The following is a 24,374-nucleotide window of genomic DNA, read 5'->3' on the forward strand; positions in this document are numbered from 1 at the left end:
TGTGTGTGTGTGTGTGTGTCTGTGTGTATGTATGAGTGTGTGTGACGTCTTGTTCTGAATAAATCTCAGCTGAAGTGTATCGGGAACTAGCTTAAATTGCTTGCAGTGATTTACCGAGCAGCACACCAGTATGGCGGGCCCTGTCTGAAGAGCTGGCCCTAAATAACATCAGCACAAATGGATCAGGTGCTGTAGGCTTGCTCAAATAGCCTAATCTCAGGAAGCCCCGGCGCGTCACCCCCCCCCCCCCCCCAACCCATCGACTCTCTGCTTGCAGAACCCTGTAGCCCCTAAACCATTACCTCTGTCTGACTTGTATATCAGAGGAGTTAGGGAAAGAAGCGTGGGTGAGTGGCAGGCAGGCTGGAGGTGCTAACAGAGAGATAGGGGGAGACGGGATCTCATGGAGAGGGCAGAGTAGTAGATAAAGCCCTATAGTTTACTCTTTACTTGCCACATTCTCTTTGGAATGAACATACAATTTCGACCTCAGTATTTTTGCCAGCATTAAACTTATTTTTATTGTGTTGGTGGAATGGATTCAGGAGTGCTAACTTGGCCATATAAATCCTCCCCAAGATGTTCAGACTGTTCGACTGATCTACTGATCAGTCAGTTTTGACCATTTCTGACAACATTCCTGTAGGAATGAAAGAAAGTACATTGAAATCACATTGTGACACGTTTCTGTTATTGTGTAAATTGGAGTGTGTCAAATTGGACATTTATAATACAGCCAGATTTGAGCTCTGTGGATTGTAGATGCATTGTCATGGGAAGTGGTGGTGGTAGTGGGGGGGGGGGTGATTTGGGGAAAGAACATGTCTGACTTGCATAATAAGTTAAGAAAACAATGAAAGGGATAAATATGAATACTCATTCTGACAATCATAGCCACTCTGATGTAATGCCATGTCATTACGCATCCAGTCCAAAGGAAATCATGGTTTTGGGGCAACACTATTTCAGGATGCATGGTCCAAACATAATGAAACATCACCTAACCAAGGTTTTTGAGAGGAAGGAACAAGCATGAGAAAGCATGAGCGTCTAAGATGCTGAAATACCATGGTGACTTGTAATGTATTGGCACATCCATAAAGACCTTCTTTTCACATGTACTGAACTGGAGCTAGAAGTATTGGCAGTGAATCCCCAATGCAGGCTTGTTAATTATTTAGACCTTGGGGGTTGCTGTGCATTAAAATATGGACTTTCATAGCATGTGTTTCCTGTAAAAGGAAAGCAGTTGAAATGCCAGTGAATTTTAAAGCATAGGGAAAAACTCTTTCATGACCTTTTCAAGTGTGACATTGACGTCCCTCCGAGTGTTAAGGTGGTCTTCACATGGATGGGAGTTTTTCCTTCACAGTGGTGTACTTTCCTCACTGAAGTAATTATCTGGCTGATTGAAACTGATGTCTCTGTAAAAACTGAGCTCCTAGTGTTAAACTTGTTCATTCTCCACCTGACTCCACCTGTGCCCCCACCCCCCCCTGACCATCCCCACCAGCAGGGAGCAGCAGAGGTCCCAGAAGTTGATGTCTGTGTGGGAGCAGCGCACCACGCAGATGCGGCGCAACAACCTGCGCCCCAGCAGCGAGGCGCTCTACAGCGAGCTGGACCCCGAGGATCGCCAGCGTATGTCTTCCGCCCTGCACATACGGCCCGATATGAAGACCCACCTGGACCGCCCGTTGGTGGTAGAGCACGGTGACGGCCCCGTGGGGGGGCCACACAACCACCACCACCACCACCACCACCACCACCACAACCACCACTGGGACAAGGCTCAGGGCGAGGGGGATGCCGCAGGAGGGACGGAGTCCGGGCAGCCGTCGCGGAAACATCACCGGCGAAAGGATGCCAACGAGAACGGGGAGACGGGCGGCGGCGGCGGCAGCACCAGGGAGGGAGGGCGGCATCATGTCCACCACAGCCGCAGCAAGGACCACGAGGGCTCGCGCTGCCGGGAGGGGAAAGGCGACCGCAGCCGGAGCCGCGAGGGGGGGCGCCGCCACCACCACCAGAGGTCTGTGGACGAGGGCGGAGGAGGAGGTGGGGGTGAAGGAGGAGGAGGAGGTACTGGAGAGAGGGAGCACCACCACCACCACCATCGACAGCAGTCCACTGAGGGCAACGGGGTGGTCAGCAGCGGGGGCAAGAGCTTACCGCGCTCACGGCACATGGACGGCTCGCGTTCGGGGAACCGCGACGGCGACCGGTGCTCGCGGGGAGAGAACGGAGCCAATGGGGAGAGGAGCAGGCGCAGGCCCCGCAGCGGCAAATCACAGGCCACCGCTGACGGAGAGGAGGGCAGAGAGAGAGGCGACAGGGAGGGCGGCAGGACCCACAGGCACAGGTCAGAATCAGCTCTTTTTCCGCTCTTTTCCCTCCTCTTACTCCTGCCACAGCATTTTCTGATCTTTATTGTGTCTTTACAATGTATTGCATCCTAAGTATTGAGTGTTTTCAATGTATTCATATTGTATATTGGGCCATTTCAATTTCACTCTCCTGATGCTATAATTAAATTAGTAGACTCTTTGTGTCGATTTAAGTTTTGATAAGGAAAGTAGCAATGAAACTCATCTGCAGTACATACAGTAGATATCCCAAATACAAAGACATTACGTACAGCACGAGTGTATCACAGACCTAGATGTCACACGCTATCCGAATGTTTGTGTCTATTCCAAACTGTACTGCACTGCTCCTTGTGTGTGTGTTTGTAAGGGACAGGCACACAGATGTGGAGGCGAGCCAGCCGAGCGGCCACATCCCCGTCACCATCACCTCACCGCCAGGGGAGACCACCCTCATACCAAGTCAGTGCTCAGCAAGCATGCCCACAATTAGATATTTATATACATAGAATATTACCGTATGTAAGGGATAATGTATTGTCCTCCGCTCATTATCGAAAATTAAACCCCCGGCAGGGCGAACAGGACCCCGTCGCGAAGCAGATAAAGAGCAGCAGACAATACATTATCCCACTTATTATACGACTCCTTGCCAAACTTCACATAGTGGGCCATTTATTTTGTTACCGTTTCATGGCTTTACCTGAGAAATCGTTTGCTACACAAATAGAACTTGAAAGTTTCAGTATTCAGTAACGTACAGTATTACTGACTGAGTGCTGACTTTAACTTTCAATAAAATTCCATTGCAATAAGCAAACCTACTACTCGTGGAATGATGACGTGAATCAGAAGCACAAAACGATGGTTTTCAAACCGTGGTTCTATGTCAAAGTCAAACTTTGTCAAATCGCAGTCTTCTTAAAGAGGGCGAAAATCGCTGCTCCAAACCAAAGGTTTGTAAGACTCCCTGAGATCTATGTTCACACTCCAACAAACCTACTTCCACATGAGAAGATCACTTCCAGGTTGAGCGTACCTTAAGTACCAGTGCAGGGGCATACGTCACCCCTGTGACTTGATATAAACACTCGACCTACACGTGCATGTGGTGGACATCCAGGTGCTTTAAGCACTGCCTCTGGCTGTCAATAGAAATGAAATAGAACCCGTTGCCATTGACAGCAACAGGGTCCCGGGTTCGGGTCCAGTCCGGGTCATCTCCCGATCCCACCCCAACACTCTCTTCCACTCGCTTCCTTTCACTCTCTTCACTGTCATATCCTAAACAGGCCAACAAAAATACATGAAAAGATATATTATATTAATATATCTTATTAATACTGTACAGTCAGGGTGGCATTGATCTGTGCAGAATGTGCTGAAATGCACAGCAATATGTCTTGTGTATTTGCAATATATGAAAATAACCCATTGCTCAAATTAATTTCCTAATACAAAAAAATGGGGTGAATGGATGCTTGCTATGAATATTAACTGATTGATTAACTCACAGAACTATTAGTCACTCTGAAATAGTGTTTAATTTCTGAATTGCTTGCAATTATTGAATTTGCCAACTACATCATACTCCAGCTAGATTTTATTTCTGTGGGTTGCTATTGTTTTTGGATCACAGTGAACAGTATAGACAGTGAGACCATGCCAATGACAGAGGAGAAGAGGAACCTGGACGATCTGAACCTGATCAACACCCGACCCATCCTACCCTACAGCTCCATGTTTGTGTTCGGCCAGACCAACCCGTGAGTCTGCCCGCCACCCGCCACACCACCCTACAGCGGGCAATCGCTCCCTCTGCCAGTACCTTGTCACACTAAATATGCCTAAATATATTGCCCTTCCTCATCTAATGAAAAGCTGTTAGGAGATTGAGTGACTGCATGGTGGAAGAGCAAAGGGGTGGTGGCAGCTTCCTCCTAGGCCTCTTCACTCACTCGGGACGCAGCCTCTCCACACGCCCGTAAAGCTTCCCATAAACACTAACTTCCATGAGGAGCAAACAAATAGTGCCCTCATAAACTTCCACATGTCTGTCGCCGCCCCCGGCATGTTCACTATAACTCACCATATGGGCCTGCCTGGCTGACGTTTGCGAGTGTGATTTTAGTGATTTTGATGGAGCATCAGCTTGAACAGAGATATTTAAAAAAAAAATATATCTATATATATAAAAGACATAAAACCGAGAAGTTAGTTATGGTTCACCATAAATCCAGAGTAGTCTGTTTCTGTGTCAAAACTGGTCACTGAAGCTTTCACAAGATTGTTTAGCTACATGCAGGTGTTAGAGGATTCAGGAGTATTTATGTTATGTTGGATTTCATAGTTAAGATCTGCATGTATATTTGTGATTCATGTGATTTGTCATATCCCCAAACAGAGTAAGGCGACTGTGCCATTACATGGTGAGTCTACGCTACTTTGAGATGTGCATCCTGGTTGTTATCGCCATGAGTAGCATAGCCCTCGCTGCTGAAGACCCTGTCCAGGTCAATGCCACCCGCAACAATGTGAGTTCAAATCAATGACCCATGGGTTTGGGTAAGAAATGTAAGAACAAAATGTAAGAATGATATTACACAGTGATCAGGTGTATAACCATTTCTTGAAACCAGCGGTCAAACTACATTTTACATTTTTGACAATTGTCATTTGTCAATTAGATATTTTTAAAGTGATTTGTGTATGTCAGATCTGTTGTTGAACTACTGTAGTCTGGTTTGTGTTTTCAGTCTTAACATTTCCTTCTTCCACTCCACTCAGGTGCTAAAGTATTTGGATTATGTCTTTACGGGGGTTTTCACATTTGAGATGGTGATTAAGGTAAGTGCTTGTGCTAGGATTAGGCATTATCCTTTCAGACAAGCTTGTTTAAAAACAACACTTTGCCCCTTTAACTAATAGGTAGCCATTTCCATTACCCAAATCAAATCACTTAATGGCAGGTTTGATCGTCCCTGTCCTTTAAACTTTGTAGTGCTTTCCATTTTTTTCTCACACACTTGGATTCATTACAATGACAACACATGCTTTAGCCAACTTCAAGTGCCTCCTTTGTAGACGACTGTCTGTGTGAAGACTGCTATAAGAGTTTTATGCACAGCTGTCTGGTCTAAAGGATGTTAGCTCAATTTGTGTCTCTCTGTTTCCTTCTTCCCTCGTTTGTTTTTCTCCTCTCACACCCTCTTATTGTTTGGGGCGAAGATGGTCGATCTTGGATTGATACTTCACCCTGGCTCTTACTTCCGGGATCTATGGAACATTCTGGACTTCATTGTGGTCAGTGGAGCACTGGTTGCATTTGCCTTCACGTAAGTTCTCTCTGTCTGATTTACATTCAGAATGTGCATTTAGTCTTAGAGGAATAACACTTAAGACACTTAACACTTAACACTTAGAGGATGTCGACAATAAAACTGTCCACTAAAGGACTCAATAACTGGCAAAAATCAGTGAGCGATTTTTGTCATTTTAAGCAGGTATCATTTTATCTGGTGGTAACTCAATTATCTTTGGAGTGACAGTCCTGGCCTTTATTGACGCTCTTGTTAGTTTCCCCCCATTGTTAAAGGTGACTTTGGAATCTGAGCAGGTATAATTAAGATGTTGGACAAGCTGTATTCCTATATTGTTGTGCATTGGAACAGTGTCATTGGCATTTGGGAAATCCTGTTCTGCATGACTGAATTTCTCTTTCCTGTTCTATTCCTGGAGTGGGGGAAATTTTTTGAATGATATTTTGTCTAGGATAGTTTTGTTCCATTGGTCCCCAAATTATATAGTGCAGCTGTCCTTTGGGTATTAACAAAGTATGTCATGACTCATTAAAAAGTTGGCATCAACTCGGAAGTAGTGAACATTATATAGCTTGCAAATATTTTTTCACATAGTGTCTGTTTTTTAATGTATATTTTACTGAATATAAACATAAATTACAAATTGCATTCTCACTCCAAATTAGTTTTGATAAACCAGAAAAACAGAGAACCTTTCAGACTTGGTTGACCCTTGACTGGATCCTAACTTCAGAAAGCTCAAAGCTAAGATGACCTTGTTCTGGGTAGACTGTACTGTACAGTTGAGACACTTTTTGCTCACACAAAATCAAACAAAAAATAGATACTGAAAAGAAGCGATTTTCCACATGACATTCTGCATGCCATTTCCTTAGCTTGTAGACTAAGATATTATCAATCAATAATACCCAGTATTAGTATACCCAAGTAGTTTATATTTTCCACAACTAGCTCATAAACATAGGGTGCATTTTTGTCTCGACTGTGTCTCAACTGTACCCATATGGAGTACAGTTGAGACAGTACCTGGTATGGTTGAGACACCCATTTTTAATGATGTATAGTTAATCGTTCATTGCAAAATTTTATAGTTAAAAATAATAGCAATTGCAAAGTGTTTTAATTTAAATTCATTCGTATCATTTAAATTAGTGTTGGTTAAAATGAATAAAACATGAACAAAATATGTTACACAGGAACAGATATGGCGAACAGTACAAACACCTTACTTTGAAAAAAAAACTTTTGCTGATATCTTTGGATCAGAGATACCTGTTCATGATCAAAGAGGACACTAATACGCATGCGCATCGCAAAAATCACAACTTGGGCTTGCTGTGCACACAAGATGTCTCAACTGTACACATGTCCCAACTTGTCTACCCTACTTGTACATGTTGTATCTTAAGATGTCACAATGATTGTGTTCAGACTGAAGTAGTGTAGTGAATGAGCACATTTCTGTCTAATTGATTACAAGATTTTCTTTGTTTTCTTTGTGCCTGGATTCACTTGAAGGAGCATCATGGGGTAATGGCTTAACTCTCTCTCTCTCTCTCTCTCTCTCTGTCTCACTCTTTCTCCTGCTCTCTGTCTCTATTTCTCTCTCTTCTCTCTTCTCACTCACTCATTCACTCACTCCACCCTCTGCTTGTTTGTATGAGCCAGGCGAGGTCTGCCTCTGCTCTATGCTCAGCTCATAAGGTAGTGCTGTAGCATGGGATATTCTCCTGCGCTCTGATCTCCATTAGTGCGTCATCCATCCCTGCTGTCATCACCTTTCACACACACACACACACTTGGGGATAAATAAAGTATCTCTATCTATCTATCTATCTATCTATCTATCTATCTATCTATCTATCTATCACACACACAGACACACACACGCACACACACACACACACACACACACACACAGACACACAGACACAGACACACAGACACACACACACGCCTGCCTGATTTTCCATCCTTAAATACCACTGTCACTGTCACTGCGGTGCAAGCCTGAGTGCTTGAGCTTGTTTGGCTTCTGATTTCCAACATTAGCAACTTAAATGGAAAAAAAAAACGTTCACATTTTCTGAATGGGCCTATTTTCTCCAGTCTGCCGGGATCAATGGCATCCCTGCAAAATACAACTAGGATTAGATCACATGGCTCTTAATTGCATTCGGGTGCTCCGAATGGTTATTGCAGATTCCATATAGAATTTCAGCTAATGTTACATTAGGATTTTGGTGAACTGACCGCTTGCTCTGGAAGGCCAAAAGTCGAGCATCTCATTGTCCGTTTGTGAAATCACCATTGAACCCTTGGCCTTGAATCTGCCTTGATTCAGACGACTTCTCGTCTCATGCTCTCCTTAGACCACTGCATGTGATCAGCGTTCAACATGGGTCATCATCACATCCAGCATCCCTTGACCTGATGTACTGTATGCATAGAGGGTCTGTCAGTCGAGTCGTCCTATGATCAGATCTTCTTGAGGTGCAGGCTGGCGAACTGCCGAGCTTTGAGTGCGGTGCTGTGCTGTGCTGTGCTGTGCATGTCAAGGTGCTATACCGGGAACATCAGATCATATGAGTGGCGTGTCTCTCTTGAAGGGGTTTCTAGTGTTTTTCTCACCCTCTCAAGAAGGCAGTGTTGAGCGTGCGTTGATTCGATTTCGTGCATCCACCTTCAGACATTTCACTTCTTCGTCAGATGTCCTCTCTGATCTCTTCCGCTGTTGTGTGTGGGGGAAAAAAAAGACTGACGGCTGGCAGTATTTCAAAACTATGTATAGGAGCAGCTATGACTAACTGCTGAATCTAACCCAAATCATCTGGGAATATTGAGGGCTTTCCCTGTTTTTAGGTTAACAAATCCAGGTTTCGATATAACACCATCACTCGGAATCACCCAAAAAACGATTATGAAGAGATCAGCAATAACAGCATTCCATCAAAATGCTTCCATCATCATTCAAGTATAATCCATAGAACACTTACTTGACAATGTATTTAATATTTAATTCATGTCGAGCTATATCTTGATGAGCGTGTGTCTGTGAGTGAGAAGCAGCTATAATGGTGCTCTGTGCTTGTCTTGTGTTCTTATCGTTGTTCTCCCTTATTAGACCGCACCAAAGCGTGACCAGGTGGGGACCTCCCCTACACTTTTCTCTTCCCTTTTAACACACAGTGTTCCCCCTTACTTCCCCCTCCTCCCTCCCTCCCCCTCTGTCTTCCCGCTTAGACCATGTTTAATGGCTCTTAACCTCCTAAAGTGTCAGGGGCCTTAGGTCTCTGCCACTCTGATGGCTTTCAACAAGAACCTCTTTCCCACTCTCTCACTCTCTCTCTCTCTCTCTCACTCTCTCTCTCTCTCTCTCTCTCTCTCTCTCTCTCTCTCTCGCTCTCTCTCTCTCACTCTCTCTCTCTCTCTCTCTCTCTCTCGCTCTCGCTCTCGCTCTCGCTCTCTCTCTCTCTCTCTCTCGCTCGCTCGCTCGCTCTGTCTCACTCTTGCTGTCGTCAGTGTAATTTTCATGAGTAGTTATCCTGTAATGGATGAGGTGGTTCAGCTAAATCAATGCCATATCTCTCACATATCACACAGCTCTGCAAGCAGAGCAGGCAAAGGCTAAGTGGGCCCTGCTCAAAGGCTCCCCACACAGACAGACGGGGTCACTTATAGCCAGGTAATGAACACTAGCCGTAAGACCAAAGAGAAGAGGTCTCGATAATGAGCCAAACCATATAAATCGTGTTATTCAACCCCATTGAATTCTATAGAGATTGTAAATGGCTTTGGGTGTTTTATAGGTGAAAGGCCGACATAAAATGAATGTCTTTGGGAGGCAAAAACAGTTAGGGGTTGGTGTTACTGTTATAAGACGTTGGCATACAACTTACTGTTTTCCCCTTATGACTTTCAAACTGAACCATGCTCACCCTCTTCAGGATTTCTGTAGATTTCAGGCTACATTCCCATGGACCAAACATGAAGTGTGGTATTTCAAATATTCAGAAAAGTGAATATTTCCCCTGGCTTTTGAGCAGCGTCTATGAAAAAAAATTATGTTTGCTCTATTGCTTTTCTGAATGTTTGATTATTTTCTTATTTGTGTGTTCTTCATCATTTCCTCTGTGTATTTGCAAAAGCATTCATGCTTTGGTACGTGGAATTGTAGCCTGTTCAAATCTGAAATGGTTATTTTCAGAAACGCACTGTTTTCAAAAAGGGTAGGGGGACTTTGAAAGCTATCAGAATGCCCTGTGTGACTTATATCCAGTAAATGTGTGGGTGTCGTCAAACTACTCCTGATGTTTAACTCTCTAGGCTAGCCGGAGTGAACGCATGCTAGACTAATGTGCATCAGAGCATGAGAGATCGCATGCCCGTGTACTGTGGAGAACCCGACGGAAAGGGTGCTAAGAGTAACCTCACTGAGATATCAGGTAGACGTACAGATTGGGATTCCTGCAAGATGTTCCCTAGTAGTAAATTTGGGTCTAGTTGCTTCCTCCATTTATGCTGTTATGGTGCACATAGTGTATGTGAATTGCGGGATGAGAGTTTCTATGTATAAAAGGCTGGACAGGTGTTGTATGCACAGCTTAAGTAATATAGTGCAGTTGATGTTATGTAAGGGTCCAGGGGTGGATCTCTTGGAAGGATTGCAGTAATGCATGCAACCAAGTTATTAAGAGTCATTTTGACGGAGTCTTTTGACATTTATTGGGAATTGATCCGTTTATGGTTGGCATGCCGACCCAAGGAATTAATAAAGCCTCCTTAAAACACTACAACAATCATACATTTTGTGTCTGTGGCAGTGTCTTAGCTTGTGCCTGAGGATAGTTTCTCTTATTTGCTGCATAGCAGTCCTACGCAAGGATATCTGGCATGAACATCTTAAAATGACCAAAAGTAAGGGCTGGTGTGTTACATGTATATCTGCCTTCTGCATCTATGGTGCTCAAAGCTGAAGAATCAAAATTTCTCTCAGGTAATCTTGCATCCAAACATTTATTGATGTGAGCTTGTTATATTCAAAAGCCTGTCATCTGGATACAGGCTCTTAGAGGAACATTATAAAAACATAATAATGCCATTTTCTGACTATTTGTTACACTATCAGTGTAGTTGATTACAAATTTAAAGCATTTTTTGTAATATATTTCTTTCTTTTTATTCTTCTTCTGTGGCTAGTTTTTGTTTTATTTCCCTTCTCTCTTCCCAGCTTATCTTCATTCATGCCTTTGTTTTGGTACCCCTCTCTGTTGTTCCACTCTGCCATGTCTCTGTAAATGTACAAACGACGACACATCACTGTCATACTTTATTTAATTGTCAAATGTAACAGTTGGCAGCCCAAACAAATGTGCCCTTAAAACAGTGTATTATTCCTGGAGATCCAACATCAGTTGTGTGCTATTCTGAGTACCAGGTTTAAACCCCGTTTATAGTGCCCTGCATGTGTAGATTCAGTTTTGAAGGGATCTTTTAGTCATCTCAGACTTAGACCTCACAGATAACAGTTAAAATAAAAATGTATTTTCCTGAGGTTGTTCTTTTGTCATAGTCCCTGCATGTCATGGTCTCAGAGTCTGCCTGTTGCACAATACTTACAGTACCACATGCAATCCTGATTGCATGGTTTGATCACTTAAATGATCATAAGGCATGCAATAGTAGATCACTAATCTATGTTTTGTGATCGAAAATAATAAATGTTAATGTTTGTTATTTATGGCTGAGGTATACAGTAGTTTTTTTTATGTACTGTTATTTTTTTCCTCGTGTGGTTCATATTTGCCCATGGTCTCTGTATTTTACTTCACAATGACTTGTATTTATTCACTAATGGCCTGTGAGATTTTATTTTGTAACACACATGTTTATCATTCCTTTTGCCATCTTGTGATAGTAGTTTAAGTAGTCTACATGTCTCCTCAGATGTACCTCCTTTAGAGCTAATGTGCTTTTATGTTGTAACCCTCTGCTTGATTTTTGTAGAGGCACCAAAGGAAAGGATATCAGCACCATTAAATCACTGAGGGTGTTGCGAGTGTTACGGCCCCTCAAGACCATCAAGCGCCTGCCGAAGCTCAAGGTAAAGTCTCCTCATCATACATTAAATGAAATCAGCTAATTGCTACACTTAACATGTAAATCACATGTGCTCTAACAGAAACTAGAGGTGGGAGTCGGGTTATTTTCTCTTGTGATTTAAGTCTTTGGAAACCAAGGGATAACAACATTCTGACTCTCAAATAAGAGGGATGAGACAAGTCACTTTATTCCATTGTGACCATGGCTTCCTGTACTTTAATTATCCCAAAGAAAGCATTCATTCAGCAGTATTGGTTTAATCGACCACAAAAATATAAACCACAAGTGAATGTCTAAGTCAATAACTTTAAGACTGTGTGTGTGTGTGTATTTGTGTGCATTGCGTGTCTCTTGTGTGTGTTGCCTCAGGCCGTGTTCGACTGTGTGGTGAACTCCCTCAAGAACGTGCTCAACATTCTCATAGTCTACATCCTCTTCATGTTCATCTTCGCCGTCATCGCCGTGCAACTCTTCAAGGGAAAGTTCTTCTTCTGCACGGACGAGTCTAAAGGCCTGGAGAAGGACTGCAGGTAGCATGGAGCAGAAGGCTATTGTGGCCACATGCTGGCCAATATAACAACATGAGCACCCCCTGTAGTGGCTCTATGGTAGTGCCTTTCAAGTTGAAAGGGAACCCAGATGATTTCTGAAACGGCGGGAAAGTGGTCTGTATCCCTTAGCAAGTTTTACAGAACAGATTGGGTTACATATAATGTTTTAGACGTAAGCATAGTCAGTGTTGGAAAGTATCAATACATCCTCCCTGTAAAGCAGGTTGTAGGTTGTTGTTGACGCAATGGGTCTTACAACTTCTCATAACCTCACATCCACTGCTAATAATGTATAATACAATGCTGATGTAATCCAATGTATTCAAAATGAGTTACTCACTTTGAGTAATCTATCACAATACGTTACAAAATACATTTTAGGGCATGTATTTAGTAATCTGTAGTGGAATACATTTTAAAAGTAACCTTCCCAACACTGAGCATCGTTTATTGGCTTGATGTCCTCTTAATTCCCTTTTCCTGCTGAGCAGGGGCCAGTTTTTGGACTATGATAAGGACGAGGTGTCTGCCCAGCCTAGGGAGTGGAGGAAGTACGAGTTTCACTATGACAACGTCCTCTGGGCTTTCCTCACACTCTTCACAGTCTCCACTGGAGAGGGCTGGCCCACGTGAGTCACACCTTTATTTTGCTCTCAGAGGACTGGATATCATTGGTTTGCTTACTTCTAAAAATAAAACTGGTCATTCATTCTTTTGGTAATCTGCAGTCCCCATCACATTTCAGTGGTTATGTTTTGTTGAATTTGGTACAGTAGGATTTAATACTTCAGTTGTAAATTCCACATTTTGTCAGTAATCTTTTTAAGGTGCGCCTATATTTTCTAAGCTGCCACATATCACACATCTTTTATGAAGGGCATGTCAAGTGGCATGTGGGTTCCTTATTGTTGGTTTACAGATATGAAACAGTAGTGTCTATAAAGTTAGCATCTTAAGCTTAGTATGTTATTTTATACTCAAAAGTGACCTCTCAAAAGCCCTCTTATGTCTCTGCGATCACAGTTCAAAGTGTTGGGATGTTTTGATGTTCTGGTCTTTGAAGTGCCGGTACACACACTGACCATGCATAGTAGAGACAGCCTGCTCCAGACAGTACCATGATAAAAGGAAGTCCTAAGATAGCCTACTGTTTTATATAGCCATAAGCCAAATACCTTGTTCAGAATCGTACAAGAAATTGATGAAAGAATGGAATTTATGAGTAAAAGGAGATGTTCATTTATTATCTTATAAAGTACGGGAAAATATGAACTTTCAGCTTTAAGCTTAAGCTGTTCATTAAGCTCTTATCAAATCATTTTGGAAGTACAACAAAAACATTGTTCTTGTAAGCAAAGGTTTTAAATGGAGCCGTTTGCTCAATTTCAAAGAAAATACACATCCATGTTATTTGATACTTACCCCATCAAGGCAGCCATTGGTTGTGCACAAAGCAGGGCTGTAGTATTCATGTCTGGTCTTGGACTCGAGTTTGTATTTGAGATGTTTTTTATGGTCTTGGACTTGTCTTGGACTCGCTGGCATTTGGATTTGGGCTTTTTTTTGACTTGGCATTTGGTCTCGCCAAATTTTCTAGTTGGCCTTGACCGAGTCCAGCGGGCTTAAAAATATATGTATTTTTTTTCTCTAAATCATGAATTTAAAACAAAGCATTGATTAAGTGACCATGCTGAAATGTTAATTTGTTTAAAATCCATCTATAATGGCTGGGCTTTGACATTGGCCACCTCTTAATGAATGCCTTCCAAAACTCATCTTTTATTAAGTGAAAATGCTATACAGTATGGCCTAATGGTGTAAAAAGAAGTAGATACAGTACAAAGTGTTTCTAACATCACAGAAAAATATTGCATAGGTAAGTAAGTGGTGTAAAGAATTGTGTTTCTCTCTGTCTCGACTCTGTCTCTCTCATTTTGGACTCGGTCTTGATTTGGACTCGAACCTCTTTTGACTCGGTCTTGACTAGTCCTGGTCTTGGACTTGTCTTGGATTCAACAAAGGGTCCTCCTCTGTCTTCTTATTAAGCCCGCTCCTATTTTTAGCCTTTATTTGACTGGATAGAGATAAATATGACAGGAAATGAGTGAGGGAGAGAGATGGGGAGCATACTGTAGATATTAGAAGGCTAGATACAGCATTGGGCTCCGGAACATGCGTAAATAGAGCCGCCATATTGGTGGGGGCAACAGTCACTGGAGGCTCACTGGATGACTCACAGGATGGCTCACAGGTGTCTCTGATTGCCAGCAAGTGTTGCCCATAGACAGTAAGGTGTTTGCCCCCAGCAATATGGCGGCCGCGTTCACGTATGGCACCTAATAGAACTCAACCAACGGACAATGCGGTATCTAGCTTTCTAATATCTATGATGGGGAGTGGGTTCAGGAAATTATCTGAGGCCACACTCTAACCTCTGTCCCTGCAGGCACCAAGCCTCATGGTAGGGTCGCTAATACTACTGCTGTGCTATGGCTCCCTATGGTGTGTGTTCTCACTTTTTTTTTTCTTTTCTTTTTTTTACACCTTACCTGTTTGCATTGCTGACTAGTGCATCACAAATGCTGCACATTTCGAGAACTGAACTCTTAACCCTGTTTTGAAGAAAATTCCCTTCCAGCTCAGCACTGTAGTAGTATCAAAAGAAGAAAAGGTCAGAAGATTGTTGGGGAACAGTATTAATAATATAAAGTATATTTACAAATATAACATCATAAACAGTGATTGTTTTGTCTGGGAAGTCTTTCAGGTAAATTCTTGACCTTGAAATGTTCTTTTACTTTTTATAGCCTGCCCCAGCTTTTGCAGGTGCACTCAAGATACATGTTATGATGGCATTGGGGAGGAAAACAGGATGGAGTTGATATTTTTAAGAAATGAGAAACTGTTGTAGTGCAGGATTTACCTGGATATTTTTAGGTTTGGGGGGTGGGTGGGGGGTTCCTGTTACCCATGGACTGGATCTTGATTAAGAGCAGTGGGAGGGGTATCCCCTCTGGGAATTTACTGTATAAGCATGGGTAATTGGCTTTGATTTATATCTTATTTAAGCCAAGTGTGCAAGCTTGTCAGCTCAGCACACCAGAGACCAATGCCAATGCAATTCTTCACCCCTGTCCATAACTCCTTCACTTTTTAAGATGCCCCCTCCACACACACACACACACACACACACACACACACACACACACACACACACACACACACACACACACACACACACACATATCTCGATACCTCGAAAAAATAATTGAATTAAGTATGTTATTAAATAATTCATTCATGCATGATATGTTAAAATGATGGACGGTTTGATCTTAAACTATAAGTCAATTAAACTCTCTCTTTATAACCTGGAGGGCTGAGTGGGCTAAGTTTGATGTGGTTAACACTCTGTCCTCATACTGACAATGGAAACAATGGAAATTGAGTTTTTATCATCAATGCTGTATCATACCCATAAAAAGGGTAGATATCCACTTTTGTCTTTGCGCTACACAAAATATTGTGTAACTTCTCTATTATTTTTAAATTATGTGATGTATTAATATCTGCCGGACAGTGTTATAAACTGCGTGATTGAGTCTGAATTTACTTAATTTTAGATTATATAGGTGTATTTTAAAGCGAAATACAGTGAATGCAACGAAAGACAACTTCCGATAAGACAGTCAGTTGTTAAAAACATTTAATCCCACAGGGTCTTGAAGCACTCGGTGGACGCCACATTTGAGGACCAGGGCCCTAGTCCAGGCTACCGGATTGAGATGTCCATCTTTTACGTGGTCTATTTTGTTGTCTTCCCCTTTTTTTTCGTCAACATCTTTGTGGCCTTGATCATCATCACCTTCCAGGAACAGGGTGACAAAGCTATGTCAGAGTGCAGTTTGGAGAAAAATGAGGTAAACACACATATGCTGCAAAAAAAGATAAAATCCCTGTGCACTACCTTTGCCGTTTTCGGATCCTAGGTGCTGGTGATGTGCAGGAATATTAGACTTTAAGAAAGAGACTATCACCGCACACTGGTCTAATATTAGGACTTGTTTACATGTATTAGAAGGGAATGACTCGATTCACTCAACGAACCTGAGGAAGCTCAGAACGCTGAAACGCGTCCTAAACAAGTCCTAATATTAGACCAGTGTAAGGTGAATAGTCTCTATTTTTTAAAAACATATACAGTATGCTGCACTCAAGCATACAGTAAATAAGTAAGTATAAGTATATGTACTCTTTTGATCCCGTGAGGGAAATTTGGTCTCTGCATTTATCCCAATCCTTGAATTAGTGAAACATACTCAGCACATAGTGAACACACAGTGAGGTGAAGCACACACTAATCCCGGCGCAGTGAGCTGCCTGCAACATCAGCGGCACTCGGGGAGCAGTGAAGGGTTAGGTGCCTTGCTCAAGGGCACTGCAGCCGTGCATACTGGTCGGGGTTCGATCCGGCAACCCCCTGGTTCTGGTCCGAAGCGCTAACCAGTAGGCTACGGCTGCCCCCAAATAACTTGTCATCCTCATATGATGAATGCAACAATGTATGAAATGGATGGTGACTCACTGTGTTACACAGGCTGTGATCAATTATCAACGATTAGTATCAATTAACCTGTTAATAACACTTTTACATACTTTTACAGCTATGTAATATTAGCTATGTTACATAATGCATATTAATCATTGTCAAACAAGAGTCATGAGATTGGTATAGTGGTAAAATCTTGATGTTGGGCAAAAATGTATTAATTACACTTTGAAAATGAATGTGTTGCCCCTATCTGGACACAGAGATGTGTTAAAAACAACGCAAGTTGTGTTGTTTTCAACACATTCGTTTTGGCAAAGTACAGGTAAACTAGGTGTGTGCCAGCAGTTGTTTGTATGGAATGTAAGCCATGGGTTGCTCACAAATGCCCTCACATAAGTCTCAGATTGGTTAACAGCTTATAATCAATTAACCACATAGTAACAATGATGGTTGGAGTGTTCACATTAACACACGTTAGCACACATACATCCTTATGTACACAGTATGTATGGGCTGCTTGTGGTGCTCAGTTATGCACCAGTTGTTGGCAGTGGAGCCTGCCATGAAAACAGATGCGGTGTCCAGGTGAGGGATGCTGACAGGTAGACGATTAATTCCAGTGTCCTGACCGTACCCGTCACACACACGCACACACACCACTCCCTCCTGATAGAAACAGAGCCAGTGAGATGTTCGCTCCTTGTATCCACGGGGACCCCATTAGGCAATCATCGTAGGCCTGTTGAACCAGTGAAAAATAAATCTTCCCTGTCCATATGCTCACCAAACACGACTCTCTAACTGTTGCAGGAGAGGTGAAACCACTGGGAGGGAGGGAGATATATTTGTCATAAAAGACTCAGATATTCTAAAGCAAAATGCAATCATTAGAATCAATCCATCTTTTGTTTATTCATTTATTTTCTTCTATTTCTGGTGGTTGAGGAATGTTATAACAAACAAATAAGAAAGTGTCAGCCCTTGCCCTTACTTGTCTCCTTTACAATGGCAGCAGTATGTGAAAAGTGAAAAGCAGCATATCTGTGTTGTGTTAAAGTAAGCAAAAAAAAGTCCTCTTTCAGTTTGATGGTGATGAAGGTTTTTCTATTCATGGAAATCCAGACAGAACAGTTTTCATTTGTGTTTGTTTATGATCTTTTTTAGAGGGCTTGTATTGACTTTGCCATCAACGCAAAACCGCTGACACGCTACATGCCCCAGAACCAGCATTCCTTTCAGTACAACATGTGGAAGTTTGTGGTTTCTCCGCCCTTCGAGTACTCAATCATGATCATGATCGCTCTCAACACTGTGGTTCTCATGATGAAGGTCAGTTTGCCAATCACTTTTATCTGTTTTGTTCTGCATAGCTTTTAGGGCCTCTATAAACATACATTTTAGCCATACTTGTACACGTTTTGAACCATAGATGTTCACAGTGTGTGTGTGTGCGCTGTTGAGTGTGTTTTTGACTGTAGACCTTTTCCACCATTCCACTGAGTTGCAATGAGACAAAATATTTGCAGGCGTTGATTGCAGTGGGCTTAAAATCTTGACAGTGAAATATTTATCAGTTTACTGCATTATTTTCTCCAGTGCTTCAAAAGTACAAAACACTAAGTAATTCTAAGAAAGTATACCTTGCATATTTGAAGTATTTGTATCATTTGGTTTAGCAAATACATCATGCAATCAAACTCAGTAACCTGTGACTTCAACAGTTTCATGGAGCGCCAGACTTTTACGAGGCCATGCTCAAGTACTTGAACATCGTCTTTACTGCCCTCTTCTCACTGGAATGTGTCCTCAAGATCATTGCCTTTGGTCCTTTGGTGAGTCTATCATTTGCCACAGCTGAAACAGTGTAATTTGAACTTGTAAACAATGATATGCATTACAAAGAAAAACATGTTGTTCTATACTATTATTCTTGTCTGGATGATTATTTATTTTTACTCCACCATGTTGCAGAATTACCTGAAGGATCCCTGGAATGTCTTTGACTTTGTGACCGTACTGGGGAGCATCACGGACATCCTGGTCACCGAGATCAATGTAAGTGAATGGACCTGAGCATCCGTTGGCCCCTGTCTTAATAACGAGATAGGTTTCCGTCAGCCATATATGAGGGACAGAGCCTGAGGAAAAGCAGGCAGGTGTGCAGGCAGGAAGGAAGGCGGGCGGGCAGGAGGGAGGTCAGGCAGGTAGTCGTCCGCCAAAGGCAGGTGAGCAGGCCAGGCTCACAGACGGGATAAATGGCTCTCACTTTGGAAATGAGTTGGGCCCTCTCCAGCGCACACAGAGGGAGGGGTGATCACGGCCAACACAGTTTAAACTGCAGCCAGACCAGATGTAGTGGCTGGGGTAAAGAAGCATCATCTGATGAAGATTGATTAAAACTCAAAGTCTGAAAGTCGAAGTTATTATTTTTAAAGGGGCCACATTTCTGTAGTTGTACAGTGGTTGTACTACATTTAGATAAAGGACATTATATGATCAGTGTTGTGATGTGATCTATCTATCTATCTACAGTATCTATTTATCTATCTATCTATCTATATATGTATCTATCTATCCATTTTCTCGTTGTATTATGTGATTGTCAAGGTATACTGTATGTATTGGTATTCATTCCTGTTTCTGACTGTGCAGGGGTTTTCTTGATGTATTGTTAGTGCTGTTTCTATGACTGTGCAGGGGTGTTCTTGATGTATTGTTAGTGCTTGTGGCTTCCTTTACATGTGAGACTTTCTCTTGTTCCTCCTGTTTTTGACATGTGTTTGTGTATTTGGTTGTGTGTGTTTGTGTTTTCCCTCTCCGTCTCCTCTTATGTGTGGCTTCACTGTCCAATGTCCGCACTCACTTTTGGCTGGTGCTTGCCATGACTAAACTACGGCCCTTGTAGACCACGGTAAGCTCTTTCCTCCTTGTGCCTTGACTCTTTGTCCTCTGTACCGCTGGTGGATGGTTGATGGGGAATAAGACAGCTTTGTATGCAATGGTCCTGCAATTCGAGGTGACTGACGGTGACATAATGCATTTAAAACTTCTCAAAACATCCTTTTTCATCGTACACAAAAGAAAACTCAAACAAGGCTAAATGAAGCTCTATAAGAGGATAAATTGTAGCACAAAATAAAACGGGCTACAAAGCAGGGGGTAAGGAATGCGTTCTGTTTATTCAGCACTCCAGCATTCAGGGAAATAAACAAAAGCTTGTCTAATTCTCCTGTTAAATCTGGCCAGTTCACAGGCAAGCTGTTCGGGCTTGTGTGTTACGATGAATAGTGAACAATGTACTCGGTCACTATGTTAGATTTCTTTGTCTTTGTACATCTTGTCATCTGGCATGTTTGTGTGTGTCCACAGGACCGTCTGTTGAACCTGAGCTTCCTGAGGCTCTTCCGGGCGGCGCGTCTCATTAAGTTACTCCGGCAGGGTTACACCATCCGCATCCTCCTCTGGACCTTTGTGCAGTCCTTTAAGGTACTGGCAGGGGGCCCTTGGCCTGCTCCATAATTGATGAATATTGACTGTGTATAAGTAATTAGACATGGTAGAGCACTGTGCCTGTGTGATAAAGCGCAGCATGAAGAAGGCTATGTACCTGAAGCTAAACCTGCCCCCCCCCCCCCCCCCCTCTTCTCATTGACTACAGGCGCTGCCTTATGTTTGCCTTCTGATCGCCATGCTGTTCTTCATCTATGCCATCATTGGAATGCAGGTTTGTGCTAGCTAGGCTAACTACTGCTGCTGTGATATAAGAAACACACATTACTTCGGAGATTCGGAGAAGTTGGATGCAGTGAATGCTTCAGTTGACTGCTTTCAGAGTCTGCCCTGAAGTGTGCAGAGTGCTTGGCAGCAGGGATTGCCATGCCAATCCCAGAGGTGCCATTGTTGTTGCCTGTAGCTGTAAATGCAGTTGTATTTTTCTCTGCCTACCACATTACCACAAAGCCTTCCATTAAAGTGCATGCAGATAAACTGCCTAGGTGCTCCCGTGTTTGGTTTGACTTTTCTTTGAAGCATTTCTTCAAAACAAATACATTTTTTATACACATGATCCATTTTAAACATAATATATGATATATGGTACATATTATGGAGTTAGCGGGTATTAAAGGTGTCAGGTGTAGGATATATTGAAGGAATAATTTTTTTTTTCCAAAGTTCCTTTAGAAGCAGTGTTTATAGGTTGGACGCTGTTTTATAGACAATATAGGCAATTATGCTTTCATTTGTTCCATTTTAGTTGTGCTTATTCTCAAATTGCAGGTTTTTGGGAACATTGAGCTCAATGAGGACACTGCTATCAATCACCATAACAACTTTCGCACCTTCCTGCAGGCTCTGATGCTCCTCTTCAGGTAAGGTCACTTTGAAATTCACTTACAGTAAATCTTAATCGAATTTTGTTTATTCCTTTATGTGGCAAGGTATTTTCTGCACTGTCATCGTCACAAAGCTCTTAGTCACATCCTGGGTCTGAGCCCTCTTTAAAGTAACACTATGCAAACATTTGTGACTTTCTTCTAGGTGTGCTTTAACAAGGCAACTCATTTTGGTATCACCTTGTGAAGGACAGATAAATACGTGTTGCCATCCAGACTCTGTATTATGCAGTTCTGTGTTCCGGGTAGGAACACATTGCAAGAATGACAGAAAACCTTTCACAGCATGACACTGCTGACTTTATCTCCAAAAGACACCAGTTAGCATGCCAGTAAGGCTCTGGGTGGTTCTTTTTTTAATAAAAAAAAAGAATATTCTTCATGTTCACAAGGCTTGGTATGCCTTTCAGGTAGCTATCTCACACCAGAACTCATTTTATGCTTCTTTAATATACTAAGATCCACTTCTGATATGAATAAAGTTCTGAATGGTTAGGAAGGGATAGGGAATAAATGAATGTGTTATGGAAAAGGAACCCAGTTGTTCTGGTAATTAGACTGTCATTGTGTAATGTATTTTCCATGCTAGCAGCAGTAATAGCATTTAGCAAAAATAGTTTATTTTTAGCTTCTATATCTGTTTCTTTTTATCTCTTGCTGACTAAACTTGAACTCAGAAACATCAGTGCTTGTGGATGGTACCCCAAAGGAGTAAGAAGTCCTTCACACACCCAGGGCAGATCATTTTTCCATTTCTATCTCTCTCTCAGGCATCCCTCATCTGGTCAGCAGTGTGTTGCTAATCGAGAGATAATGGTGGGGAAGTGCGAGGGCCCGAGAGTTTTCTGATTGCCTCCCTTCTGTTCCTACAGTGCAGTCTTGGCAAGGTTCTCAGTAAAGGGGCGTGGGTGTTCGGTCAGGGGGTGGAGGGCTGTTCATTTGCTCAGCTGCAGGGCTCCATACTGCCATAAGTGTTCCATCCTGCTTTGCCCACGGGCTGAGGTCTTGGGTGGTGGGCCGTTAATTGGCGCTGCTGCAAGACTCTCTGCTTCAGTAACTGTGCCATCCTGCACTCAGAGAACATCCACTGTTTCTCTTTGTCTCTCTTTCTTGCTCTCCTTTTCTCTCTCTTGCACATAGGCACGCGTGCACGCACACACACACATGCGCGCGTACACACACACACACACACACACACACACACACACACACACACACACACACACACACACACAGAAATTCAAACACACGTACTCTGAATAACTCTGAGGAGTCATGTTCGAACTACAGTATGTGTGCGCTCAGTCCTTTCAACCCGTCGCTGTGCCGTCTTTGTTCTGACAAGCTTACACACTCCTGTTTATGTCTCCGCTGTGCCAGGCAAACCCAGGATGGAGACACTGAGCAGCGCTAGCTTTAGCTTTCAAAGTGCCACCTGGAGGACGACACTCCAGCTCTGAAGGAGTGGATTTGATTTCCATATTTTTATTTTCAGTTGCAAAAAAATAGAATGTGTGTGTGTGTGTGTGTGTGTGTGTGTGTGTGTGTGTTTGGGTAAACAGTGAGTTATCAGTGCTCTAATTGCTCCCCCATTCCTTGTCTTCTCTCTCTCTTTCTCTCTCTCTTTCTTTTATTGTCTCTCTGTACTGCCCTCAGGAGTGCCACAGGAGAAGCCTGGCATGAAATCATGCTGTCCTGTTTGAGTCACCGCACCTGTGATGTGAGGTCAGGTGTGTCCGGCAAGGAGTGCGGCAGTGACTTCGCCTACTTCTACTTCGTGTCCTTCATCTTCCTCTGTTCTTTCTTGGTCAGTGCTCCGAATGCCTTATGTGTTAGTGCCGGGATTCAGTCAGGATCTTTGGGATATCTGTGTATGAGGGATGCACTTTGAATGTGGTTCAAAATCTTTAAAGTACACAGTCTATGATTATGTTTTTTTCAACCCCCTTCTGGCAATGTTTCACATAAAAAGTTTTGCTACATAACTAGACACAAGTGATTTAATGTAATATACGATATACAGTATATTGTTATTTGAATATACTTCAATGATGATCTGTTGCAGATGCTGAATTTATTTGTAGCAGTTATCATGGATAACTTTGAGTACCTCACCAGAGACTCCTCCATCCTGGGGCCCCATCACCTTGATGAGTTCATTCGGGTTTGGGCTGAGTACGACCCAGCTGCCTGGTATGTTACGGGCACCACAGCACAGAGAAAGATGGATTGTACTCCTTACCTTATGCAGTTTGACAAATATACCACTTTTAGTCTGGCCACTGTCATCGAGAGGAGAATTCATCTTGGTTGGAATGGGAGCTAGAGTCCCCCTCCTAGACCCCCCCCCCCCACCCTTGAGTCCCCCTGCAAGTAGCCTACAGGTCTTACTCAGTGATTTACTCTGTTCTCCCTGCAGCAAGAGAGAAACAAAGCTGATGTTGTGAGGGGTGTGTTGTAGCATAGTGAGCCCCTTGAGGTACAGACACATAGACTACAGTTCTCTTGCTAAAACCTAACATGGCTGCTGATTTTTCAAAGAGGAATCTGAAACTGAGAAGGGGGCCCTGTAAGTGTTTAAGTCGGCCCTCTAACACTACACACTGTTCTGCTACCCCTGTCCTTAAGCTTCTGTTATATCTCCTTGTTTTTTTCCGCAGCGGACGGATTTCCTATAAGGATATGTACAATTTGTTGAGAATTATCTCACCTCCCCTTGGCTTAGGGAAGAACTGCCCTAATAGGGTAGCATACAAGGTTTGCAAACCCCAGCAACTTCGTCCACTCTCGGACGCTGCGTGGCAGTGCCCAGTGACCCGAATGAATGGCTGTGCACTTTATGACTCGCCTACACACAAGCACTTGCCCTACCAGACTGACTGGCTTTGGTTACGGATGCAGGACTGGAAACAAAGATTTCAAAGCCATTCTCTGACCGATGATAACACTCCGAGTCTCAGGCTCACTTTTGCTTAGCTCCATGTTGCTTCTCACCAGTGGATGGGATTATCTTAAGGCTCTTTTGCTAGTGACAGCTTTGTATCACAGTGTATTCATAAAGTTTAGACTAGAATCTGGAATTTAGATTT

At 42.8% G+C, this 24,374-nt stretch overlaps 1 protein-coding gene across 1 annotated transcript in view; it reads left to right on the forward strand.

Moving 5' to 3' along the window:
• Window positions 1–24,374, forward strand: part of cacna1ba (calcium channel, voltage-dependent, N type, alpha 1B subunit, a) — a 92,200-nt gene that overhangs the window by 55,810 nt on the left and 12,016 nt on the right. The window contains exons 19-40 of the mRNA XM_076271336.1: window positions 1,514–2,362; window positions 2,743–2,828; window positions 4,006–4,132; window positions 4,771–4,900; window positions 5,154–5,213; window positions 5,595–5,701; window positions 7,205–7,216; window positions 8,811–8,831; window positions 11,693–11,789; window positions 12,158–12,318; window positions 12,831–12,968; window positions 16,058–16,259; window positions 18,056–18,220; window positions 18,613–18,723; window positions 18,863–18,946; window positions 19,797–19,802; window positions 20,261–20,377; window positions 20,550–20,615; window positions 21,170–21,261; window positions 22,942–23,092; window positions 23,351–23,478; window positions 23,946–24,042. Coding sequence (XP_076127451.1) covers window positions 1,514–2,362; window positions 2,743–2,828; window positions 4,006–4,132; window positions 4,771–4,900; window positions 5,154–5,213; window positions 5,595–5,701; window positions 7,205–7,216; window positions 8,811–8,831; window positions 11,693–11,789; window positions 12,158–12,318; window positions 12,831–12,968; window positions 16,058–16,259; window positions 18,056–18,220; window positions 18,613–18,723; window positions 18,863–18,946; window positions 19,797–19,802; window positions 20,261–20,377; window positions 20,550–20,615; window positions 21,170–21,261; window positions 22,942–23,092; window positions 23,351–23,478; window positions 23,946–24,042 — 3,007 coding nt within the window. The remainder of the gene's footprint in view (window positions 1–1,513; window positions 2,363–2,742; window positions 2,829–4,005; window positions 4,133–4,770; window positions 4,901–5,153; window positions 5,214–5,594; window positions 5,702–7,204; window positions 7,217–8,810; window positions 8,832–11,692; window positions 11,790–12,157; window positions 12,319–12,830; window positions 12,969–16,057; window positions 16,260–18,055; window positions 18,221–18,612; window positions 18,724–18,862; window positions 18,947–19,796; window positions 19,803–20,260; window positions 20,378–20,549; window positions 20,616–21,169; window positions 21,262–22,941; window positions 23,093–23,350; window positions 23,479–23,945; window positions 24,043–24,374) is intronic.

This window comes from Alosa pseudoharengus, unplaced genomic scaffold, assembly GCF_046254945.1.
Source record: "Alosa pseudoharengus isolate Yale_2024_CS ecotype anadromous, Long Island Sound unplaced genomic scaffold, YU_APseudo_1.1 YU_APseudo_1.1_scf_6, whole genome shotgun sequence".
Taxonomy (NCBI): Eukaryota; Metazoa; Chordata; class Actinopteri; order Clupeiformes; family Clupeidae; genus Alosa; species Alosa pseudoharengus.